The sequence below is a fragment of the Excalfactoria chinensis genome, chromosome 1 (genome assembly GCF_039878825.1).
Source record: "Excalfactoria chinensis isolate bCotChi1 chromosome 1, bCotChi1.hap2, whole genome shotgun sequence".
NCBI lineage: Eukaryota > Metazoa > Chordata > Aves > Galliformes > Phasianidae > Excalfactoria > Excalfactoria chinensis.
The window spans coordinates 177548269-177575804 of NC_092825.1; the positions used below are offsets into that span (position 1 = coordinate 177548269).

Genomic DNA, 27536 nt, shown 5'->3' on the forward strand with positions numbered 1-27536 from the left:
TTTATTTCCAGTTCAGGTAGGCTGCTTTTGTCTAACATTTATTCTTATTTTAAAATGATGTTTATTTGAAGTGTGTATTTTTTCTTGGCAACTGTCTTCAGTAAGCATGTAGTTTCACAAATACATTGATTTTTTTCTCATCAAGCTTTTTTTTTTTTTTTTTTTTTTTTTTTTTTTTTTTTTTATCCTTCCTCTTCCACTGCATTATAAGCAAATAAGTACAAGCTCAAGACTACTTATTCTGTAGGTTTCAAAAAATACTTTGGCCATATTGAATTCAGTCTCCATTTATGGAAGACTGATTTCCAATGAAGACACTGATTTACTGTCTGGTAAACAAGAAGAATTTGTGGGATTGAATTTTGCTGACCCTGATCAACATTTAAGTGATAACATTTAACAACAGTTGCTATAATGTAGTGACCTGAAGTACCCTTATCCTGAGAACAAGGTGATGAAAATATTTCATTTACAAATACAATTTTGAAAAATGTCACCTTTTTAATTATGTCCAAGTAGGTAATCAATGCCTCAAAGTTAATCTAAAAGAAAGAACACAACTGGAACTTTTACCTCGAGCTCCTAATATAGGCTGTAGGACCTACTTAAGTTATCTCTGGAGAAAAGCACCACAGTCACTCTTCTTTATGCAATGACTCCATAAAGGAGACAAAGCCATTGTGAGTCTTGCATTTTCCCCCTTATTATGAAAACTGAACACGTCTATCTCCTCACATTCCAGAGAACTTGTTTATCAAACCAAAACCATATGCCTTTTTATCTTTAATGCCTTTTGCATTTCATAAATTAAAAGAAGTCTGGCAATTAAAGCATGCTTTGTTATTTCTGAGCATTTAGACTATCTTGCTGATCTCTCCACAATATACTACACACATATTCAGCTATGGATTGCATATATAAACTAATGTGGTTGAACGTGACCTTACCACCAAGATCCTGCTGTCTCTATTATGCTTCCAAAAATGTCCACTTCTGCCCTTTATCATATTGGTTGGCATTTGACAACCTTTTACTTTAATCCAGTTGTTCTCATTCATCATTGCTAATTAATATTAGCATTTTTATGCCCAGTGTCAACTTGTCTAAATTCAACACAGAAACATCAGCATTTGTTCTCTCTTTCCAGGTAGGATAAAGACACTGTCTGAAAAGATATCTTCCATGTAAGTCCATTTTATTTGCGCGCAAGCCACAGCTTACTTGCCCCCACTAGGAAGATAAATTTAGGAGTCCTCCTTTTCCATACTCTCAATCATCCTCAAGGCTTTCAGATACCAGTATCCTTTTAAAGTAATAAAATTGATCAGGATATTCCAAACATTTTAAACATTGTGTTCCAGATTCTGCTCTACTCCACATAACAAAATTTATTCCATAGTCCTCAAGTACAGAATCACAGAATCATAGAGGCACAGAATGGCTTGGGTTGGAAGGAAACTCAAAGAGCATCTAGTTCCAGTCCTCTGCTGTGGGTATGATTGCCAATCTCTAAATTGGACACTAGATCAGGATGCCCAGGGTCTCATCCAATGTGGCCTCGAGTTTCTCCAGGGATGGGGCATCCACAGCTTCTTTGGGCAGCCTTGGCCAGCACTTCACCACCCTCAGTGAAAAATGTCCCCCTGTCATCTAATCTATATGTCCCTTCTACAGCACTGAACTGAAAATTTGTGTTCAACTTCTGACAGGCCAAGGAGGCCCAGGACATTCTGCAGATTCATTGCAATGAATCCAACCAGAGGCACTTGATTTCATACATAGGCTGTGCTCCCTTAAAACTGGCCTTTTTCAGAACACTCATGTTTCACCTAACACAGCCTGCCACTCTTTTCTCTCTGACCTGCACAGACAGCAGGATGACTCACACTGTCCCATTTGCCCTTTTGAAGGACTGCCACAGCATTAGCTCTCTTTCAATTCTCTGAAATTTCCTCAGCGCTCAAAGGCATTCTGAAAACTCAGTATGACAGACACAGATGCTGATCAACCAGCTCCTCTAGATAAAAAAAAAAAATCAAGGCCCTCGCCCCATCTCATAATTAAAGATAGTTTTGAGCTTTATTCGTATAGAATTGCATTAGACTCGAAATCCTCGCTACACTTTGATTTATCTGATTTCTTTCCACCCATTTAAACTAGCAATGAAGTTTCAGGAAGATTGTGGTTTTCCTCAGCCCTTTTTGACAGATATTTATCTGCTGCTGGGACAGATGAGTAATGGCATTGCTGGAGGTGAAAAATCAGGGAAGATGCTGATTTTTAATGGCTTTTGTTACTTCAGAATTTATAGCTTTAAGCAGTTGCAATTCCTTTCCACTGTAGGCCTATGCATGCACACACATCCTTAATGTCTCAACTCATTTCTCTCTCAGCCACCTTACAACAAATACACCTAGGAATGTCATATGCCATATCTAAACTTTCTCTCAGAAATGCGCTTCCCCACGCTGCTTAAACTACAACAGATCTCTAGATTTCAAAAGAGAGACCTTAATATGACATCTCCAAGCATGTTTCTTAAAATGTTATCTCTGCAGATACGGCATTTCTGTTTAAAAATCAAAATACATTTTCAGTGTTCAGTGTTTTTATATTCTAATGTGTTTACCAACAAAACACACAGAAATACCTCACTGTGCAATGCAGCATTCTGCTTTGGAAATATAATAAACATATCTATTTGTCAAGTATTTAAATTTAGTTTAGAACTGCATTTGCCAGTATTTTGTATAAGCTATCTTAGCTAACATTTCTCATTTCTAAATGAACACTGAATACAGATGCATACATTTCAGCATTTCTAAACACTCAAGTGACATTTTGAAGGTGTAAAATTGCAATCTTATTTCCCACTTCTACTTAACTTTTGCAATACTACTGAGATCTTAATATCATTGTAACTAGCACTTCTCACTGTGCACTCTTCAAAGCATATTTCAGTAAATAGGTTATTAGTCTGTATCTTAGTACGTTTTTTGCTTGATGGCTTTAAAGCTGGCCTTCTTTTCTGTGTCTAGCTTCCTCACCATGAGATGCAATAAAAACATTTGAGAACTTATCTTCATTATCAGAGATAAGAAAAATGTTTTCGTTTTAAAGCATTGTTTCCCATTGGTAAAAATGAGCTCTATTTTAGCACTTCCCCCCTCACCTCTCCCCTCCTCCCCCTCCCCATATAGTTTAATTCCCATTAATGACAAGCTATGAACTAAACATTCACAGTCTGTATATACTAACAGAGCCACACTTCTGCTTTGCAGATGAAGTGTGAGAAGTGTAAACTGTGCTCTGAGTGCAACCAGTTAAACTCTGCAAAATTAAAATCCACTTCTAAGAATAAATTATTCATCAATTTCAGTCAGAATTCATCTATCACATTAAGCTGCGTAAGGTGACTTTCTAGACATGCTTGAGACTCACCAGCTAGGTCAGATTCTTAGGGTAAAGCAGTATCTTGCAATATAAAACATGCATGAACAGCATACAATCTTTTTTTTTAACTCCTTTAGCGTACTTGAAGTTACCTTAGTCATTTGACTTTTAGTTGCAAACTTAAATAGGGACAGAATTTAAGAGGAAATGTTTGTAATGTACCTTTCTAAAGAGCTTTCTAATGCTACAGAGTGGGTTGCACCTGCAAAATTATTTTGCAAAAAATATACCAGACCAAATACTGACCCTCTTGATGACAAAGTGCTTTTCTTCTCTACACAAGAGTTAAAGAAAAGAGCAAAATGACTGTTATAAGGTGAAGTGAAATGATCTCCTGGCAGTTTCAAACGTAACTGCATAAGAATAGAAAATTATGGGAATGCTGAACACAAACAGGAAACTAGAGATTTTTATTGTGATATGGTATTACTATTGCACGATGCATACCAATGCCAGTTGTGGAATTCAGCCTGGGTGAACCAAATGAATCCTCCCTTTGTCTTCTTGCCATCTTTGCAATGCCATGCCCTATCAAAGTGTAATAGTGATTCCTTAAGGTTGACTGGACCTAATTTATGTACAATAATTGATTCTAAATTAATAAAAAAAATGAAAAGCAATTTTCTGCAATGAAAAAAACATTTCTTTTTCTAAAGAGAAAAATCCAGCATGTCAAGGATGGCTTTTAAAAAGTCCTGTCTTGAAAATGATCATCTTTGCTGCAAGCTGATTACTATCATCTCCAGAATGATTCATTTTCTAGCAGTAAATTGAAGTTCCTTTTTCTCATTTATTTAAATGTACGGGTTATTTTAAATCTACATATTACTTGCTGATGCCAATTGCAAATGTAAGTGATAACCAAGTTGAATCACTGTTTAGTAGGCCTTCAGTTCGTCAAATTTCTTCCTGCAATACTTTCCCAATCTGTTTCCAAAAACATTCCTACCTACATTTTCAGTCAATGTCTCAGACACATATCATTCCTTTTTAGTGTATACGTGCTCTCAGGACAGTGTTCCAGTGGCTTTTATTCAGAACTGATCAGTTCATTTTAAAGTACATAGAGTAAGTTCCCTTTTTCAGCTCTGCTCATTAGCAACTAGGGCTGGCTGATTTAGAATCATAGGATACCTGGAACTGGGAAGGACTCACAAAAACCAGTGACGTGAACTCTTGGCTCCACAAAGGAGCACCCAAAACCCAAACCCCATGTTTGAGAGCATTGTCTTGATGTTTCTTGAACTTTGGCAGCTCAGGGCTATGCTCACAGCCCTGGGCAAGCTTTTCCATGCCCACCACCCTCTGGGGTAGAGCCTCACCTCCAGCTGCCCCTCCTCTGACGCAGCTCCATGTTGAAGTATCACAGAATAGCACACTTTGAGATTTCTTGGGTGACACATATAGATTGTTTTCTGCTAACAGAATCTTAATGCCAGTGAAGAAAAATGAATTCATTTGCACTTTCTGAAAATTGGGATGTTGTCCAAGCTCTCAGAATGCCCCCAAATCCCAGTTAAACTCTAAAACCAATAAGGGATTTATTATTGAAAAATTATTTCTAGACAAAATTATTGCCTACTGAAAGCTGCAATGCTAAGCATGAGGGAAAAGTCTACTTTCCCATATCAGCTGAGGAGATTAGGACTGACAGAACAAAAAGGTTGCCCTGTTTCTCCTGTTTCATTAGACCAGCATTATCTAATCACATAGAATCACAGAATTGTAGGGGTTGGAAGGGACCTCCAGAGATCATTGAGTCCAACCCCCCTGCCAAAGCAGGTTCCCTACAGCAGGCTGCACAGGTAGGCATCCAGGCAGGTCTTGAATATCTCCAGAGAAGGAGACTCCACCACTTCCCTGAGCAGCCTGTTCCAGTGCTCCGTCACCCTCACCATAAAGGAGTTCTTGCGTACATTTGTGTGGAACTTCCTATTCTCCAGTTTCTGGCTGTTTCTGCTTGTCCTGTCTGCACACACTGCTGAAAAGAGTCTGGCCTTGCCACTTTGCCCCCCACACCTCAGATATTTATAGACCTGGATCAGGTTCCCTCTCAGTCTTCTTTTCTCAAGGCTAAATAGACCCAGTTCGCTTAGTCTTTCTTCACAGGGGTGATGCTCCAGGCCCTTCACCATCTTTGTGGCCCTCCCCTAGACTCTTTCCAAGAGATCCCTGTCTTTTTTGTACTGGGGAGCCCAGAACTGGACACAGTATTCCAGATGAGGCCTTGCCAGGGCAGAGTAGAGGGGGAGGATCACCTCCCTCGACCTGCTGGCCACACTCTTTTTAATGCACCCCGGTATGCCATTGGCCTTTTTGTCTACGAGGGCACACTGCTGGATCATGGCCAACCTGTTGTCCACCAGGACACCCAGATCCCTCTCTGCAGAGCTCCTCTCCACACTTAACTGTCCTTGATGCACACTTAACTATTCCTTTCAGAATTGGCAATATTCTGTATGACTAACTCTGTAAAATTTAACTAATTCTGTAAAAAAAAAAAAAAAGATCCTCTGTGCTATCTGCTCCTGCAGAGGGAGTTTCGCTCTGCTTACAGTGACCTTCTACCTTGGACTGGAACACAGAGCTCCTTAGACTACCAAGGAGTAAAATAAAGCCAACCTTGGTCTTGATTTGCTAAAGATAATGCAGTAAATAAGCTGAAAGACCACATCCTTGAGAGCTACAAGAAATTAAATGGAAATTTCATGTAAAGCTATAAACAATGTTTTAAAATACCCAGCTGGATTATGTGCTGCATTCTGGTGAAAGCAAGCAAGTTAGGAAGTGCGAGAAAGGCAATAACAAGTGATAGTACCTCAAAAATAAAATGCCAACATAATAATAATTTAACAGAAACAGCAGTAGACCACTGCCTCTAGGCAGCTCTGACTTGCATGAAATCACTTTTCACATAATAGATAACTCAAGATCTCTGTGATCTGGATAAAGTTAAAGGGATAACTTTCAAGTAGAAATAGCACAAATAATTTCTTTTTCCCCTATCTCACAGAGGTAGCTTTTGAACTTCTGAATAAATGCTGTTTACATTTCCAACTTTTCCTCCTTTTTAATAAGGAATATACATTATTATCAATACCCTCCATTTTTTTGGTTTTCCACAGCTTTTTAAACACTTCTCTCTTTTTGACAGTACTTTCTGGTACTGCGTTAGTGGCTCTCTAGTATCCACACTTTCTACTGATACACTTTCTGTGAACAAATTCCCCACAAGCTTTCAATGAGGGAGTTTAAAGTTCTTTTGACTTATGATTCCATATGTCAAGGAGTGAAATTTCTTACGCTCCTCCAGAAAGAAAAAGGCTCAATATGTTGAGTGATGCATTACATCAGAAAAAATCTTCAAACAATCGCCAATTTTATTTTTCTGTTTGAGCATTAAGCTCAAAGCATAAAGTACAGAAAACACGAAAGTACCACAACATGCTTTTAAAACAAAATATTCAGCAATTTGAAACATTTTGCACAGCTGGAAAACTCTGATAACCCTTCCAACCTTAATTCAAACTATAAATATCCCTCCCAGGTTTAAACTGGACTTGCAAACCTACTGAACCACGTGGTGAGCCTCTCTCCTGAAAAATTCCCCACAGATCACTATACCAATTACTAAAACCAGTGAATGTATAGATCTTAAAAAATAGATGAAAGTCTAGTTCATAGTAACACGATTCTATTTTATTTATTTCTATTCTTATTTTTTTTTTTCCTTGGAAAGCAAGAACCATCAAATGTAATGCCAAACTCCATATTCTTTCCACCCAAAATATAAAGCTATTACACATGCATGGGAGGGAACATCCTTCACTGAGATAATGCCCTCAGAGGAACTTAAATAGCATAGTGCTTCAACGCAGTGATAAATCCAAAGGAATATGCTAATCTCATTTAACCTAGCTTGCATCCTTGCAATATTTTTCAGACATTCATATTTAAAAGAAGGATTATAGGGAAGAAAGATGAAAATGTGAAGTAATTTATTTGGCACCTAAAGGAAGCCAAATGCATTGGATCATTTCAGTCTTTTTTCCTAATCACAGCATCGCCATAAACTGTAGCAGTTGCAGTACTTTCCCAAGACTCTTCCAGCCTTCTCCCCTCCTTCATCTTTCCTTTTAGGTCTCAGAAGTTTTTTTTTCTTTTGAATATTGGGGATGAGAAGTGCTCCCACTCTGTAGCTCAGAGAGGGTGCATGCATGCTTTACACAGCTGTAGAAGTGATGAGATATAGGGCAAATCTTCCCTGTTTACAGTATGAATGGAAAGTCTTTCTATTATTTATTTATTTATTTATTTATTTATTTATTACTTTTCCCTTCAATAACTTCCTTTGGACAACTCAAATTCTTCTGGCAGTGCATATCTGAATTAATTCAGATCATCCCTATCTGAAGAGGATAGGTTATTTCTCCTGGCCCTTTCAATATATCTGGAAAAAATGGGATAGTTTACCTATTCCATTTCACCATACTCCCAACCTGTAACAATGTAATCATTTGTTAACAGCAGTAACAGTAAACAAATTTTGTTCAGCTGGGATATAATACTAAAGGCTGCCATTTCACTTCTCTACCAAGTAGTCATCACTAAGACAACAATGGGGAAATAGTTTCAAAATAAATGAATGAATAATCAGATTGGATATAAGGAAAAAGTCTTTTTAAAGTAAGAGTGGTGAGGCACTGGAACAGGTTACCTATAGGTGTGGTATGTGCCCCATCAGGGTCAGACTGGATGAGACTCTGAGCACCGAAGGACCTGTTGGTGTCCCTGTACATTATAGGGGGTTGGACTAGATGGCCTTTAATGGTCCCTTCCAACTCTGGATTTGATTCTACAATTCTAACAAGGTGGGATTATTTATTTTCCACTTCCAGAAACCAACTGTGCAGAATGATCGCACCAGCAGGCAGCAATTGCTGCTACTCAAAATTCACAGCCTTCTCTGTCCCTTCTTTTCTCCTTTCCCATGCAGACCCCAGAGTGGCACACCGTGTGCCTCAGGCCCCCATATGACATCCACAGCTATAGATCCAGGAATAGTTTTGGCATAATTACTCCCTGGTAGAATAAGAACAAAGAACAAAGTTTCCCAGTGATTAGTTTTATTTTAAGTGCCAAATTAGGGCTGCTTTGAGCTGTCAGAAAGTCACACACTCTGAGTAACGTTACAAAAGAATTAGGCTGTTCCAAGGAATCTTAATTTAGGTCATTGAACTGAAGCAACCAAATTCTGCAGTTGCCTTGGAAAAAGTTGACCTGGTATTTCTGTATCACTTTGGTGGGACTGTACACCAGGTTCCTTTAGCTCCTTTCATCAGCTTGCTCCTGTACAACCTCAGGTCAAATGAAATCTAGTAAGGTGCAAGAAACAAAATGAGGACACAGACCTTGCTTAAACCATTGCATCCTACTGCCAGGGAGCTTGTGCTTTCCAATGCTGACAGGTGACTGAATGTGAACAACAGCCACTGGCACAACAATCAATTGTATAACTGTAGAACTGTAGAAAGTTGGAAAAGACCTCTACAATCATCTTGTCTAACTGTCAGCTCATCACCACCATGCCCACTAACCACGTCCCTCAGTGCCACATCTACACAGTTCCTGAATACCTCCAGGGACAGTGATCCACCTCCTCTACAGGCATCCTGTTCATAATCTTTTCTTTCTCAGACCTAAGATGTGACTGGAATTAGAAGACATGAGAGAACTTCCCACACAGTGTATGCACTAAACACATATTTTCAAGCATCTTTCTTAATTTATTTTTTTTTTTTTTGTTTTTGTTTTTGTTTTTCATTTTACAGAACATTTTCTTTTAGGGAGGTAGTGAGAAACTTCCTGTGTTTGCTGGAACAGCTTCATAGATAGATGCTTCCTCTTCTTGTAGAAGAACATAATGGCAAAAATTCCTGGGAGAGAATCTGATTGCATTAAATACTCCTAGATCACTGCTCCACTATAACTCTGATATAAACTGGACAATAAGAAAACAACAACAACAAAAAAAAAAAAAAAAAAAACCTTTTGAATTACAATTTATTTTAGTCTCAGTGCTGCAAAAAATAACTAACATTTGTTCTAAGTAAGGAAAGAGGAAGTAGTTAGCAAAGAAAACAAATGTAGTAAGGGCACCCAGTCAGAAAGCTCTTAACTGGGAATAAAACATCTACAGTTCTGCAGAAATAAGGACTCAGAGAGCAACACTTCTTTTCAAAGATCTCTGCGGGCACCGAGGGACACTCATTTTGAAAGACTGACTTTCTCCTGTTGGAAGTTCCATTCCACCAAGGCTGCTGAGGGTCGACTATTGATTCATGCACTCTAAGATCTCAAAATGAATGCTTATTCGATATACGCTTTTAAACTTTGCAAATATATCTTTTCTAGGGACCATTTCTTGAGTACTTCCTTACAATCATATAACATATGATTGTATAAGCATATAAGCATAAACATATAAGCAGTGATCTCAGCCAAAACAAGACAAAGAGATATAAAAGTAAGACATTGAGTCAAATTAAGTCCCTGCAACATTTAGGATAATCCAGTTCTCACTTCCCTTTAGCATTCAGTAAAAGGTACCTCTTTATGCTTTGCCAGCTACATTTTTACAAAGGAAATGACTGATGAAAACAGCACAGCTAATAGTACAGTAGGAATCTTGTGTTAGGGTAACAAGGGGCCAATCAATTAAGAAACTAGGTCTGAAACAAATTTTCAAAACAGCCTGTCCCACAACAACTTATATATTTTCATTCGTATGTAGACAGAGAATAAAAATAAATGCTGAAAAATCAAATAATTATGAGAAAATAGCTTTAGTAATCATAAATGCCTACTTTTTCCTTTAGCATGTAAAGAATAGATGAGCAAAAAGTACTGAGGTCTGAACTCAGACATTGACCTTGACATGAATCCAACAGAAATTTACAAGAAACTGTCTTTCTTACTTTTAATAGAGCAGAATGGAATGGAATGGAATGGAATGGAATGGAATGGAATGGAATGGAATGGAATGGAATGGAATGGTTCAGTTGGAAGGAATCTACAGTGATATGTAATCCTGACTTGTTCCAGGCTGACCAAAAGTTAAAGTGCATTATTAAGGGCATTGTCCAAATGCCTCTTGAATGCTGATAAGCTTGGGGCATCATCCACCTCGCTAGAAAGCCTGTTCCAGTGTCTAACAACTCTAAATGTTTCCTAATGCCCAACCTGAACCTTGTACAACTCTGTGCCATTCCCTTGTGCTTTGTCATTTGAGCAGAGCCCAGCATCTCCCTCTGTTTTCCCTCCTTAGGGAGTTATGGGGAGCACTGAGATGATCTCTTAGCTTCCTCATCTCCAGACTGGACAGCACAAGTAACCAGGTGTTCTCAACCTCTTCTCCCAGCCTCTCTCTCCTTCCTGTTCTTTTACCAGTTTTGTTGCCCCCTAGTGGGTTCTTTTCAAGTACTGGGTGTGTTTATGTTGTGGAGCCAAGAACTGCATACAGTATTCAAAAAGAGGCCACATCACTGCTAAATACCGTGGGAGAATCACTTCTTCGCTCTTCTATGAGGAGCTATTGATATTGGCTGATATTCCATTAACTTCTAAGAAAACCCTATTTTCAGCCTGTGCCGTGAATCACAGAACTCTGTCCAGGAGTCAGTCAGTTAAAGCTGTCCTCTAGCTCAGAGAAGTTAGCAGGCTTGTCGTTGATTCTATTCAGTTATCCCTTACCCTGACACTGATTTATTTACAAGTGCAAATCAGTCTCTTGATTGACCTGGATACATTTTTCAACCCCTAAAATACAGAAAACTAACATTAACACATGAATGCAAGTCATTTTTTGTAGATTTTCCTTTTTACAGTGTCTTTAATATTCAATATAGAGTAAAGTAATGTCTTATTGCAAGGTATATTTTCTAAGTGTGCACTTGGGCATTGTAACCCATTACAAACTACCAAGTTTTTGTCTAAACCTGGATCTGTATTTTACATCCACAAGTTGACAGATAAACTCACACATTCGCTGAAGTAATTGAAGGAATAAAATCATCTTTCTTTTTTTTTTTTTTTTTTTTTTTTTTTTTTTCTTAAAGAAAACTTGTTAGAATTCTTCTAACTGCGTATTTGTTTTACCTAAGTAGACTAATATGAGAGCTCTAAATGAACTCATATTTAAAAATGATCCTCATGGGTTCAGGGATCAGAGACAATACCTGATGAGTGGTTGGTACAGTGGAAGAAGAGTAAAAGGATAAAAGCACATCAGTGATGGGCTGGCCAAGGTACAGTTGCAACTTCTGTAAATTCTGGGACACCACTGACCACAGCTCTGGGTTGGATCTGCTCCAGATTCATCCCCTTTGTGAGCTCTCAATAAAGTCTTTTAAGCTCAAAACCCCAAGTCTTGTTAAACTATAAATTAGAACACAACATTTTAAGTAGAAACAACTAACAATGTGATATCAAAGAGAGCAAAAACAAAATAACCTTTCTACAAAGACCCATTGCTTTCATGAAGTAATTCCTTGGTAACCCAGCAGGGTCTCAGGCAGCTTGATGATGTTGCACTGACTTTCTCCCTTTCCCCTAAGCAACGTTTTCTCTGAGTATTTCTCAGACCCCTCTGGTCCTCTCCAGCTCCACGTGGGACGCATTCTGCCAACATGAGTGCAATTTTCTATGTTACCCCAAGAGATGGAGCCACCCATTGATCCTGGAGTGAGAATCATATCTAAGCCACTAACTCGCTCCAGGAAGACATCCCACAGATCCTGTGGTATGTGGATGAAAATGTCTTCCTACAGTTAAGTCACTGGTGTCCTCACCAAGCATATGTTCACTGGGAGACACCGTCCCTTACCACCCTGCCTTACAAAAGTCACAACACACCATAAATCATATCTTTTACATTGTAAAATCCTTTCAATTATGTTGATTATTTCAAAATGTGGACAAAAGTGAAATGTATTATGATTTTTGGGATGCAGAGTTCTTTAACTCAGAAAACTGGACTAAAGTGGAAATTTTATTACTAACTTTTTGATATAGACAAACTACATTTTTTATTTCTCAGCAGCAGCAACTTTAATACATTTTGCAGCATTGCTATTAAATACAGAGAGATGATTTTCCATCTAATTTCTAAAAGAAGTTTTCTGGGAGAAAATGGGTAATCAACATGGAGAATGTCTTTCTTCTGAAAGTGCTGTTCATCTAACATAAATGACAGCTACTTAGAGGCAATCACTTGTGTTTCATGTCTCATACAAAAAGCAGCAGACACAGTACCCTGCCTTTAAGACAAAACACTGATACATGTGACAGAACATTTCAAGCAGTAATAATCAGAAGCCACAGATTCAGCTGCTTCCATAAAACAACTGAAGTGTCCTCCATTAAAATCTGCAGTTTTGCTTTCTATTTTCTTCTATTTTTAACTGATATTATATGAGATCATACAATGAATAACAAATTACCTGCATAAGAAAGGTATAGCAAAGGCAAATCACATTGGTTTTGCATCATGTATAGTGATAACTAACATATATATTAAAAATAAAGCGGTTTTCAAAATTTCACCCAGAAGGCATGTGTTCTGCTCAGTGACCTTTGGAAACTCTAGCCCAATGAATAACTAGTGATGCATGAATAACTTAAGAGACAGTAGATAAAAAGTGCCCGTAACCTTAAACGTTATCTGTTATGAGAATGGCTGTAGTAAAGAGATATATTGCTCTTTTGTAATTTGCCTGAGTGAGCAAATCAATGAGAGTATAATCTTGAATCCTTATAAGCTGAATGGTTATGAAATTCATTATCTTGGACAATTAAAAATATAACATGCAGAAAAAGTGCAATGAATTGCATAATCCAAGCATCTAATTTAATGGTAGTTTGCTACCTTACAGGCATTTGCTCATATGGCAACAGTCACATCTTGATAAATCTGACCTTGCAATCAAACATGTTACACAGAAGGAATCCTAACTGTGCTTACTTCAAGATTATAAATCTTCCTATTACCAGCATGTTGGTAGAATACTGAAGACATTCACCAATGACAATTTTGCATTCATTTGCAATCCTTTTAAGTATCATGACACATGACAAAGCTTAGACTTTCTTGCTCACACAATATGCTGCTCATCTAGTCCTGGTTTTGTCGCAAAGAAAGTTTACAGTGTAAAGAAAACAGTCATGTAAGCAAAAGACAAGGAAAAAACACCAAATCTAGGAAGACATGATGCAGTACAACCTTTATATGTATTTATTTTGTGCTACATTTAAACAACACTATGAACAAAGCCTTTGGTGCAAGCTCTGTTTATACTTCACACATTTCAGACTTGCATAAAGATATTCCTTACATGTAGAGATAGGCTATAGCTTTTGGAACTTTAAAAACACTTCTGCAATTTTTATCTTAGAAAGTAAGCCTTCATGTCTTCTATTAGCATGAAAGGAAATCTGTCAGGTTAAAAGAGAGAGGCTTCTACAATTCCAGGACAGAAAATAAAAGGGAGTTTTCATACCACATAGACTCTTCTCAGTGGTCTAAAACCTAACTGAGAATCCAGAAAAGCATTCTGGATTCTGCTCTGCAAGTAGCTACACCTGAAATATCTTAAAAACATGACAAGCTTATCCTATTGTATCAACCACATTTTCGTACTTTACGCTTGAACATCTTTATTCAAAATGTAAATGATTGTATTCTTAAACACTTTTCATTTCATTAACAACTGTTATTTTATTATAATTACTTTTTCTTGTAAGAGAAGAATAAGTTACGCTTACCCTTTCCAATGTAATTTCTTCAAATTCATATTCAATTTCTGTTCCGTTGACCTAAAGAAAATAAAATCAGAAAATTGCTTAAATACACAAGGAACTTAATTTGGAATGGATATTGTACAGATATTCCAGTATAATCAGTATACTGAAGCACACTTTTCAACACAGAGGTTAATGTATCTAAATCATATCCTTTTTGGCTCCGCTCTGCTTTGAATGGCAATGCAATCAAGCCTACAGTCTAGAAAACAGTACAAGTAACTATGTGAAGAACTGTGATAATGGATAACAAAGGCACTGACATAATATGAGTGATAGCTGATGCAGCATATTCATGGGCTTTTTGAAACTCTTTAAATATTTTCTGAGCTAATAGTTTGATGTAACAAACAGAAGACTTCTTAATTTTTTTCCTCACAAACTGAAGAAAGATTAATTATTCATTGCCTTCTGATCTCCAATTTACTTTTCAATAAAAAAATTAGAGATGAAATTCATAGTACTTATGTAAAAATCACTAAATGATATGTACTCTGAAACATATCTTGTTTACTATATTAACCTAGGGCAAGAACATGACAGAGGACCTTTGCAACAGACAGTTGAAGAGCAAAAAGGCAAAGAATGTTAATGCAATTCTTATGCTGCGTTTCAGTGTCAAAATAAATTAAACTACAAAACATAGAGCACCAAAATGGATTGCGCTGGACAAGAAATCTATCAGCTGAAGACATGACACTGATCTAAGCAGTACTCTGAAATCTTGTTCCCATCTGACATGGATTTTTTCTGTTCCTCTAGGCAACACACTTAACATGCCTTTCATTGGTTTCTTAATCTCTTAAAAGAGCAGAGTGCTGAATTTGAGAAAGCTACACAGTTGGCTACATTGTAAGTAGACTGCATGGAACTGGAAGGACTTATACACTTAAAGAATTTCAAAGTTAACTACATCTAATCAGCAATCTTTTGATTTCACAAGAAAATACTGATGAGTCAAAAAATACAAGATGCTGTCCATTAATCATACTGCTTTATATATATAGTTTTCACAAAACTTTAGGACTGACCCTTGAAGGAAAAACTGTGTTATTTTTCATACAAAAAATATTATTACCCTTCCCCGTTTCTAAATGCTAATAATTTGTATGAATTTATGAACTTTCTAGAGGCAATCAACAAAAAATATGAAATACAATCATTCTTTATCTAGTCAATATCTTTTCAAATATAATTAGTTTTTTTCTTTTTCCTTGTGAATATTACAACTATTTACATAGCTTCCTATAAATGTCAGCAAAACTATTGAATTCATCTGCAATTCAAGAACTAATAACTATGGAATCAATAATAGAAATACAATCCTCAGAACTGTTCAAAAAGAAACAGAGGGAGAAAGGCCCAAATAAAAAATCCATGCTTAGTGATGAAACACAAACTTGGCATAAATGAATAAAATAGAAAACATTTGTAATTTTAAATGATTACAATCTGCTAATCACATTACACTACATGAAAACAGACAAGCCAACATTCTCCTACAGGATATTTTTCCTGATTTATGTGATAAATTTACTGCTTTCTTCATAGAGTGTTTTATTGGTATAGGAAACTAACTAGGTATGAACAGCTATCCCAATTTTTTTTGTCCTTTCTTGTCTAATGATAATGAAATCAAAGCTATATATATGTCTCTGTTTTCATGAACTCCTCTTTTATCTTAGTCTTGTGGATAGCTCTGATCTATGTCTTCAATTCCTTAGACTTGTTCTATAAAGCTGTCTTTGCTTCACTGCTTATAATCACTTTTCCTTTGCATTAAAAACTCGTTAGTGCAGCAAAATGGGAAAAAGAAGGACATGAGAAGCGAGCAACCTCCATATAAAGATGAAAGGAAAAAACACAAGCTGAATACTCATCTTGTATTTGCACACAAACAATATCTTGATTACGATCATATAAGGAGTTCCTTTTATCATCCAAAGTCCCAGTTCTAAAAAGGTTCAGATCAAACCTCCATGAATCACAGCAGAGATCTTTTACCATGTTCCCTGGCAGCAGGAATGACATGAATTAAAAGACTGATCTTGATCTTATTCCTTTTGTTATTTAAGCTTATATGCAGTTCACTGTCCTTACTTGCTGGTTGCTCAGAAGACCAAACACAGTTATTCCATAAAGATTCAAATAAGATACTGCTAGTACACAGTGCAGGTGAAATGATGATATACGCAGTCCCGTTTGTTAGTAGCACCATTTTATTTCATATTTAGACTCTCTGGCTGCACTCTCACTGCTAAATTAGAGTGAGTTTTCAGCCAAGTCTCGGTGCTTAAGGCTGTTTCTGTCTGGAGCCTGCTGGAAACAAATAGCCCAGGAGCAAGCCAACAGTTGAGCAGGAGATTCATGGCTCCACTGCTGAAACTGGCTTATTGGAACTCTTATTTAGCAGCATTCAGGCAGACCTTCTCTTTTTGTCTATTAAAACTTGACAGCTTCTGGCCTGAAAAGGCTACTGAAAAAGCAGCCTAAACCATCAACTTCAATTCCTTTCAATTAGTGGAAACCTGTTCCTGGAGGTGTTCAAGAAACATTTAGATGTTGTCCTGAGGGACAGTTCGGTGGGAAGTATTGGTGGTAGATGGATGGTTGGACTGGATGATCTTGAAGGTCTTTCCCAACCTTGATGATTCTATGATTCTTTCTGCTTACAGTAATTTTCAGATCACTGATTTTAGATCAGACTGCAGATAAAATGTACTGCAAAATTTGCTACATTCTGTATGATTTTAGATACCTATGAAAAATTCCAAGCTGCTTCTTAAGGACATGATTTAATGCAAAATATTGGTGGTAGGTGGACAGCTAGACTAGGTGATCATAGAGGTCTTTTCTAACCTTAACAATTCTCTGATTGTTTGTGGTCATCTCTTCTTTTCCTCCACAACCAAAGAAATCAGAAGTATTAGCAAGCTGCTTTGAAATTATTATTTCCCCTTCTTTCAGAACTTCAAGTTTAACAATAGATATCCTTAATCTTGACTAAATTTTGCTATCTATAATGCTGAAATATGAAGTAGTCATCTGTCTCTCTTTATACTCATTGGAGAGGAACAGAAATTGTTCCTGTGATTCTGTGATTCAGAAACTTCTAGCTCTTAAGTCATTTCATCCTACATTAGACATCTTAGATAGGTTATTTGAACTGTGACCCTGAAGTTTCCTTTCACTGAGTACTGAGTATTAAACTGAAGCATGAAGTTTGGTGAGCACATGCTTTACATAAATTTTCTTTGAAATTCTCCTAACTCTAGACTGATAAAAAGTTCTACATAATGGATACAATATTTCTTTTACAATTATTACATCAGTGAAAGGCCTGAAGTCTTGTTTAGGAGATTTTCCAGTTACTGTTGGGGATTTATCTGCATGTGTAATTGGGAGCATATATACAGGTTAGGACTAAAAAGTTAGGATGTCATCTTGGAACCTGACTTCCCTCTTGATTTCCCTCTCTGATTTCAGAAGCTGGAGTTCTCTCTTATGGAAAATCAGTGCTCAACAGCACCTGTGACAGTAAGATGCACAAAGGAGGGCAACAGCATGTCTCAGAGGACTGGCAGAAATGGATAAGGAGAGCACAAGTTGAATGCATGGGAGGATGCAACCAATCACACTCCTTCTGAAAGGCACAGAGTCTGGAGTCAAAATATATCATGCAGAAACATGCAAAAGATGCTGCTAGCCCAGACAAAATAGACAACATAAATGGAAACTTCAGGTAACTTTTGAGGGACTTTGATGTCCTATTTTTCAGTAACAGCATCACCAACACATGCTTATGATGAGAGAACTATCAGCCTCCTGACATTAAATATGTTCAGGATCTAGAGTGAGTTTTCAACCCCTTTAGAACAAGTTATCAATACTCAGTTAATTCCAATGTTCAAAATAACTGCTTGTTAAAGCAAGGCAACTGTTGCTTTACATTTACAGCTGCATCTGTTACATTTGAGGATTCTTCACAGCTTTTGATAAGAACATTTATTTAAGAAAGAGATGTAATGTGTAGTAACTATAGAATCATAGAATCACAAGGTTGGAAAGGACCTACAAGATCATCTAGTCCAACTGTCTTCCTATTACCATACCTACCACAAGCCACTAAACCAGATCTTGTAGCTCCTCATCCAGACACCTCTTGAACACTGCCAGGGACAGCGACTCCACCACATCCCTGGGCAGCTATTGCAGTGCCTGATCACCCTCTGAGAGAAAAAGATTTTCCTTATGTCTAGTCTAAACCTCCTCTTGTACAGCTTGCGACCATTTCCTCAGACCTTCTTGCCTGGCAGAAGAGGCCAAGCCTTTCCTCATCATAACCTCCCTTCAGGAAGTTGTAGAGTGCAATGAGGTCTCCCCTGAGCCTCCTCTTCTCTAGACTAAGCAATCCCAGCTCCCTCATTTGCTCCTCATAAGACTTGTGATCCAGACCCTTCACCAGTTTTGTTGCCGTTCTCTGGACACATTCCAGGGCCTCAATGTCCTTCTTGTAGTGAGGGGCCCAAGAAATGTTGGCTTTCTAACCTGTCATTAGGTTGATGAGTTTTATTCCTGCATTTCAGTGACACTGTCATCCCATGCACTGAGTTAGTATGGAGTTCTGGTGAGGGGTTTGACGGTCATCACTGCACTATCCTGGCAAAAGTCATTCATTACATAAGCCAGATCTTTTCAAGAAAAAATTGCATTGAATAAAAATTACAATATCTGTAGACTCCTGTTACAAACAAAACCCATTTTAATTATATTTCACTGGACATTGTTTTCCAGCTGTCTTCAAGAAAAAAGACTGCTACTTCCACTTTTATTATCATATTCATAGGAAGATAACTACTGTGCTGCAGATTTTCACTCACCATGTAATTTTGATTCTTCTGCTTGAACAGTTTCATTAGTTGCCTGATTGGCCAACCCTCCATAGAACGCACATTGTCAGTATCTGATCTACAAGTATTCTAGGATATGTATTCTTTAACAGTTTCCACTATGTGTTATAATTAAGCTAGTATGTTTTACATTTAGGAAATACCAAGGCCATTTTGGTATTTTAATAAGTACAAGATTTTAACAGCCCTGCATTATTTCTTTTATATCAGCAAGATGAAAGAGTAATCTTTCTTCACTCTTGGTCATCTCCAGATGTAAGTTATTTTCTTCAGTAGTTGACAAAACTCCCTCACTGTTCTCAAGAAACCTGCTGTCCTTTTGATATTGTTTTCCAAGTGCGTTCAGTTTCCTTTCTCACTTCATATAAGCATACTGGAAAGAGTATCCTCTGTTCCCTGATTTCAAATATGATTATTTTATCTTTTTGATCTTTCCTAAAGAGGCTGCCAGAATTCTTTTAATGTCATTTTCATTTATCTGAGTGAATGCATTTTATGTGCTTTTTATAAAAGATAGCTTACATCTATTATTAATCACAGTCCATAACAATCCCACTTCCTTCTTTTCTGCCTTATTTCTTCCAGGAAATAGAGCAATGTTAAGCTTGTTGAACAGAAATCTAATGTAACATAAAACTTCTTTATCATCACACAACTGTTCTAGCATGAAGAATCATGAATGAAAGACTTCATGGTTTTGTAACAACTTTATACTTTGTCAGGAAGTCATATAATATAAGTGCAACTAATACGTGGATTCTTCCACAGGTTTGTAGGTGTGTCTACAGAGCACTTGGTCATCACTCGTTGTTCATCTTTTAGGGAAGATACCACTGTTGGAGCAGAACTCCAAGAAGAAAAATACAGCTTCTAGTCAACGCCAGCACAGTTATGATCTACTTACACCTTGCTCAAAGGTGTTTTTTTTGTTTGTTTGTTTTTTGGTGGGAGAGGACTTGACAGAGAGTGATTTTATTTACTTTCTTATTCTCATGGACTTGCCACTTGAGGAACCTGTGTTTGCTTAACTGATTATATAGAGCTATTTCAGACATTGAGAATTTGTATCTTGAAAAAAAAAAACAAACAAAAAGAAACTTTCTTGCGCAGCTTAGGTCATTTCCTATACAGCTTTAGAAGTTTGCAGTCAGTCTGCTTTCTTTTCATTTTCTTCTGTGCTTCTGACACCCTAACATCTGACTAATCATAAACTCTCAGTCTGTCACGATCCTATATGTCTAGTCCTTCTCAGTTTTAGAGGAAAATCCATCAAACTTTTCAACTGACTGAACAGTACATACATTTCTGGAAGTGATTTTCTTGTACAACATTTTATTCCATGTGCAAGATACATAAAAATGGAAAATTGCTGTTGCTTGACAGATATTATTTCATCAAATAAGACTGTGAAGTACTTGTAGCTTGTAACATGCAAGGTTATTTTCGTAATGTTCAGTACTGTAATTTGCATAATTTTATTTAAACTGTTGGTAACTATGATTGAAGTGAATAAAAGGCAAAAATTAATACATAAACTGTGAGATATTTGATTCATTTAAACACTTAAGATAAAATGTTTACTTGGTTTTAGAATGCTATCAAAGATGTACTAACTGGAAAAATTCTAGGCAAGAGATAGATGGAAACCATTTGTTTCATTTGATTTCCATGGAGTTTTGTATGACAACCATATGCTGAAATACATTATATGTATATACAGCCACACCCATTTTCTGAATAAATACATGTATAAACAACATCTAATCAGCATCACCTAATCTCCTGCACTTTATTAATTGATTGCTTACTCTGATTCAGACCGTTGTGCCTAAAACAGTCTCTCAACATCTTTACTTACTTTTAAGCCCCTTTAAGGGTTAATACTCCCTTCCCTGTAGTCTCTCATTGCCTCTGAGCATACCACAATCAATGAATTCTCTTGGATCATTTTCTCCTTGTTCATTAACTCTGGAATAAGTACAGAAGGCTTTACTATACTCTCAGTAACTGGTGCAATCCCACTGGTGTCATTGGCTTGTACCAGTGTGACTGATCTTACATTTATTCATCTGTGAATGTAATTACACCTGCAGGAGGGTGCAGACTTGACAAGGTAATTTTGAACTAATAATAACAATATATAATAAGGAAAATACACACAAATAATACCTCTGCACATTTATTAACAAACAGTTATGAATTCCACAGAACAGAATTTTAATTGCTTTACAAGAAATCTTCTAACTGTGGAAAGAACTACTGTTTCTACTAAAATCTTGGAATACTCTCTAATGTGTGTATGGGCAGGAAGCCACAGTCTCTTTGTGCTCTACAATGAAAAGCATAGCAGAACAGCTCCCTCATGCCCAATTAATTCTGCTGCAGAAAAAAAGCAAAAGACAATCTGAACAGCTGAGCCAAATTCAAAGTGGTTTTCTGCTCCTTTTCTCTAGCTCAGAGAAAGAAAATTGGTGCAACTTCTTGTTCACAGGGATTAACCATGAACACATTAGAAGCAGCTAATACAGCACAACTTATCACCATCTGACTAAAGACCAACTTGTCCTATTAATGAAATCAGTCTTCTTATTAACTCCCAAGAACAGCTCCTGGAGTTTGGTCTCCAGTTTGAAAGAAAGATGGACAACTTTCAAAGATAATATATATGGATACAAGGTTCCATAAAATAGAACATATTCGTGTCTGCCTACATGAAAATAAAATGCCTGGAGAACAGAATAGAGGCAATTTTCTGATTTATTTTACACAAAATCCCTTCAAAGTAATATCCATTGTCTGTGAAAGAAATAAAATCGTATTGAAAGCACCAGCTGCAAATTATGTTTGTTATCCTCTAGGGGAATAACAAGAGGTCATACGAACAGTTGGAGACTTTTACAGTTTATGGAGTAAGAAAGAACACTATTAATACAACAGCAATCTGCTTCTATTAAAGAGAAAGATGACGGTGAAATCAAGGTGATTAATCAAACTTGTACTCTGCACATTATTTGAAAAATTACTCTAGCTCAATAATTTCAAGATAAACACAGTATGTTATCCTCAATTTTCCATCACCGTTGCAAAGTTCAAGTCCTGATTTTGGACCTTATACAGGGTTATTATTATAATGGCCACATTATTACCCAATTAAATTGGTAAAGAATGAAACCACAACACTTGTCAAAATCCAGTAAAGTGGTTTTCTGCCTAGTTAATGTAAATCATTGTCTCTTCAGTACAAATAATATAAGACTAAAAAGAATTGAAAGTTATAAGCTACAGTCACCTTCATGAAGAACAATTTACATACACATATCACTGGGCAGATGATTTAGTATGTTAATGTAAGTGAAAAACAAAACAAAAACAAAAAACAATTGCATTCAGTTGTCATTTCTCATTATTATTGATCTCCACAATGTGGACATTTATCTCATGAATGTGTCTCTGCTTTCTATGACCCTCAAACTAAGTAAGTCAACCTTCTACAGAAAATTATGGAAGTTAGAATTTTTATGATCTGGAAAACAAGTATCAACAGTGATATATTTGGGTTTGCAGCAATATTCAGAATGCTAGGTCATATAAACACTGATTAAAACTATAATTTACCACTGAGGCTGATTCACCCATTCACTGCATTAAGAGTGGCATGTCATTTTATTATGTAAAATGCGAATTAGACATGAGTCACACTCCAAAACAGTCTATACACTGTACAACAGCACAGACCTTGCTTTCACAATGTTTCCCAGATCAGCTGAACCCTGGATAGCAATCTTAGATGTTAATTTTTTATTTTTGTGAAAATTGATATGGTGTTCACTCAGATTTAGTTAGATCACACTTAAGGCATTCCAAAATTCTTATTAAAAATCAACATAAACAACATCAAAGACTTCATATAAAAACTGCAGTGGATAAAGTTAAAAGCAATACAAACAAGAATATAAAGGAAGGAAACTTTTCCAAACCAATACAACCACAAACACTACAGTACATTCTGCCAGGATAACAGCAAACTGGCCTTGGCTGAACTTCAAGAGTTACTTTGCAAAGTAGAGTATACATCAATTTCAGGTAAAAACAATAAATATTCTTGAAATTCAGAAGAAGTTTCCTTGTACAAATAAGTTACATACGTACCTTTGGATTGAAGGGTCATGGAAATGAAGCCCTTCCATTTCCAATAAAATAAGAAAGTAATATTTTTATTTTCCATTTTTCATTAAAAATAGTTTTCTATTCAGTATTGAGCAGTTTCTCTTTGCTTCTTAGGTTATCCAAGATCAAAGAAATACTTCTATGTTTGACATCAGCACTTAAAATTTCTCCTCTCTCACGTCTGAAAGCCTTTGTGAAATGAAATTTTAGGGAATGGGAAAACTCTTCTTTTGTAAAATTAAAACTACTGAGATAATGACATCAATACAGAGTTTTTTCTTGTTTGAAAACAGCTTTCATTTAAGGCCTACACCTTTCTGTAGAGTGAAGTCAATAGGTAAGCATCATGTCTGAAACCACTGACATTAAGTTTGTAAATAATCATTTATATGTTCTCTTCAAGTTACATTTTGCAATTCAGCTCAGAATTCTGATATCATGACACAGTAATTCACAATTAAATTAATGCCACACAAGAAAAGATCCTTGTGTACTTCAAGATCTTGTGCTTCATGGCTTAAGACCATGGGTTATACTATAAAGGCATATTTGCAAGTAGTTGTTTTAACCACTGGATCCTTGCAAATCCACAGACCCGAACAGTTTTAGCTGACTGCTACAAAGTACAGTAATGTTAACTATGGGTCTATAGTGTAATATCTCAAAAATAACACAAGAGAAGAAGCTAATTCAGTGTAGGAAGAGCAAGACAAAAACAAACTCCAAAAGCACTTAACTGTTAGAGCAATGCAATTCTAGGCTGGCTGAAATCTTCAAGTGGTTCAAACAAGTTTGAAAGACATGCTGTGCTCTGAAACCTTCAGAACATGCTGGTTTTCTGCACAAATTCACTTGGATGAATTAAAAATGAAGTATAGCTGAGCATAGAGGAGAGGTATGTATAGACACAAGCATATATGACTTCTCTCTGAAAAGGACTGATTAGAGCTGTGCCTTGCTGGCTTCCCTACAGTGAAGGCTGCAAGGATGAAAAGAACTGCCCAATGGGAATGGGCTCACAAAGAGTTATGAAACTTGTGTCTTGCTATTGGGGTTATTTCAAACCAATTTCACTGTAGTCCAAAAGACCCAATGTATGTTAATGGCCAAAGGGTATTCAGAAACCCATCCTCCAGCTTTTTTTTTTTTTTTTTTTTTTTTTTTTTTCGCTTCTCCCCCCTGAAAGTCTAATTCATGTAGTGGTAGTGAACCAATTGCTCTCTTTTAGAGTTCAATAATACTCATTTCCTGTTAATGGTAAAGTTTAAATCAAACGCCTACAGAAAAAGACTTTTGATCGAATCTCAAGGTGAGGGTTATTCACAGACAATTGAAAATAGAAAGTAGTAGACTTCTGCAGAGAGAAACTGTGAAGAGGTAATTAGATATGTAATAAGGGGATGCTTTTAATCCATGGATTGACAGGATGCTAATATTCATTTAGACCAACAGTTTTCTTCTAATTTTTCACATGTTGTGATACATAGCATTCAAATATGCAAAGTAGTGCTTGTTTCTAAGGAATATAAATCTCCTATATATTGCACTTATTTAATGATTTGCATTTACCCTTAGTTAAAAGCTGATGTTAAAAGCCAGCATTCTCTAATGATGCTCAACCATTTACAATTTCCTCCAAAATGTATAAAAGAAAATTAGTGAAAACAGGTACATGTTTTCTCCATAATCATTTTGGCTCTTTTTGTAAAGATATTCCATTCCAAAATGATATATTTTTCAAGAAACGTTTCAAAATATTCTGTTTTTCAGATACACTGTGCATGAAACAGAAGCAAAACTAATCAGATGGATAAGATGAATAATCTTATGAATAAGACCCATTCATATTGCTTTGGGTTTTGGAATGCAATAATATATTTTTCTATTACTGATAATAATACTAATACTATCTGTATTTTTAACTCCATTCTTTTGTGTTATGTAACACCATTTTCACTTATGGTCTGAAAAATATTTTACAAACATAAATTAAGCCAATCTTGTCAACACTACTATTCTAAAAGAAAAGTCTCTTATCCCACTACAGAAGTGATGACATGAAGAACACAGCTGTGACCAGGCCAAACAACATTGCTGTTCTATAATTCAAGGACAAAGTCAGAGAAGCCAAACCATTGCATATTTTAAAAGCTGGCACAGAGCTCTACCTCATTTATCTTTTTCACTGTAATCTACGTTAACTGACAGACTCAAAGATGAGTATAAACACAAACAAGCAAAACTCTTGTTTAACAATCTGAAAAACAGAGACCTTTGAGATAATAAGATCTGCAATCTAACTTTCAAAATTACTGCCAAACTAATTAGGAGGAAAAAACAAATTTATTCAGATGCTAAGTAAATGGGCAAATGTAAATGTATATAAATACTTATATACTTTTATATATTTAACACACTAATTATTTTAAAAGTCCCAATTTCAAGAGCATTCTACCTTTGTAAAAAAATCAGATTCTATCCTTTCAGACAAGAATTTCCCTTTTTTCCTCTGTTACTTCTTTCTTCAAGTGTTTGCTCATCAGTCATAGTTACACAGCACAGTTCATATTTGTTATGAATGTCAAATGTCTTCTGCTCATGCCCACCCTCCTTCAACTTACTTCTTTAGGTCCATGCTGTGCCTATTTTGTAATATCCAATAAAAACCTCTAGATTAGTGAATCTCAGAAATTTTCATTGGCTGACAAAAAAGGGTGAAACCTTCTCCCAGCCTCCCCATTTTATCATCCTAATGGCCTCCAGACTTCCCAGTATAGGAGCAATCAAAGGAAACTGAGTACTGGGTGTCCCCATGCACAGATCCATCAAAGCAGTGGTACCCATGGCCTTTATAAGCACACAAAAAATAATGCAAAAAAAAAAAACAAAAACAAAAACAAAAAACAACCACCCTAATCAAAGGAAAATCACTTCTCAGGAAATGAGTATAACCACACAGATTTTAGAATAGGCAGCATAGTTAGAGAAGCAAACCAATAATAGAATAATAATAATAATAATAATAATAAATAGTAATTTGGAAGAATAATGGAAGATGAATACAAGGAAATCACTGGTACCAGAAGAACAATAAAGTGCATATGTCTTATCTTGAAGAGAGCTTATAAATAGGAGGAAAATCAATGTTTGACATCAGTAGATAGTGTTCAGACAAGGAAAAATGGTTTTAAACTAAAACGGGACATTTAAGGGAGATATTTCAATGACAGGGAAAAAAAGCACAGGCTACCCAGAGAAGCTGTGGATGGCCCACCCCTGGAGATAATCAAGACCAGATTAGTTGAGGCCATGGGTTTCCTGATCTACTGCCTGATTTAGTGGCTGGTAACCCTGTCCACAGAAAGGGTTGTAAACCAGGTGATCACTGAGGTCCCTTCCAACCCAAGCCATTTTCTGATTATTATCTTTGTGACAAGTAGAGGGAGGAAGGGACCAGCAAAAGTATCTGGGAGAATTTAAGGTGAACATGAAGTTAAGGTGGAAGGAAAATCAAATTCCATCATAAAAGAAATAGGAAGGGTCACATCAACTCCTGAAAATGATGCCAGTACTTTTCACTTAACTATGCAGCATTTTGGAAACCAATAAATAAATAAATAAATAAATAAAGATTATTCTGTGCAACAGAAAAATTGAGATGATTCATAGAGTATTAAATTAATGTTTCTCATTATGCAATAGAATCTAAAATTTACACCCAGAGAATTAAGAACAAACAAACTCCCACAAATGTTTAATTGTGCTTAAAATGCCACAGAATAATTTGTTTTGTACCACTGATGCTTCCTATCAAATTTATTCCCATGTTCAAAGCTCGCCAAGCCAAGGTTTTCAAGTCACTGAACCTAGAAACAAAGCTAATTAACTGTTTCTTCTGTTCTAAATAATAAATAAGTAACATATAATTTATCAAAATAAGGCTTTTTCTTCAATCGTGTTAAAGACAAGCATATTGAAGAAAAACAGTCCCTCATAGGATGATTTTTTCAGCTACTGAGTTGAAAGGTTTTAATAATATCTACAGAATCAAAAGGTTTAATTACATGAAGACATTAATGAGACAAATCACACCATTTACCAGTTATATGCCAACAGTAAAACTGAAATTTATTTTTGGTGGACCACTCA

At 36.3% G+C, this 27536-nt stretch overlaps 1 protein-coding gene across 31 annotated transcripts in view; it reads right to left on the reverse strand.

Moving 5' to 3' along the window:
• Positions 1–27536, reverse strand: part of DLG2 (discs large MAGUK scaffold protein 2) — a 981657-nt gene that overhangs the window by 362749 nt on the left and 591372 nt on the right. For all 31 annotated transcript variants that reach the window (XM_072326879.1, XM_072326883.1, XM_072326882.1 and 28 more), the window contains one exon: positions 14275–14325. In XM_072326879.1, coding sequence (XP_072182980.1) covers positions 14275–14325 — 51 coding nt within the window. The remainder of the gene's footprint in view (positions 1–14274; positions 14326–27536) is intronic.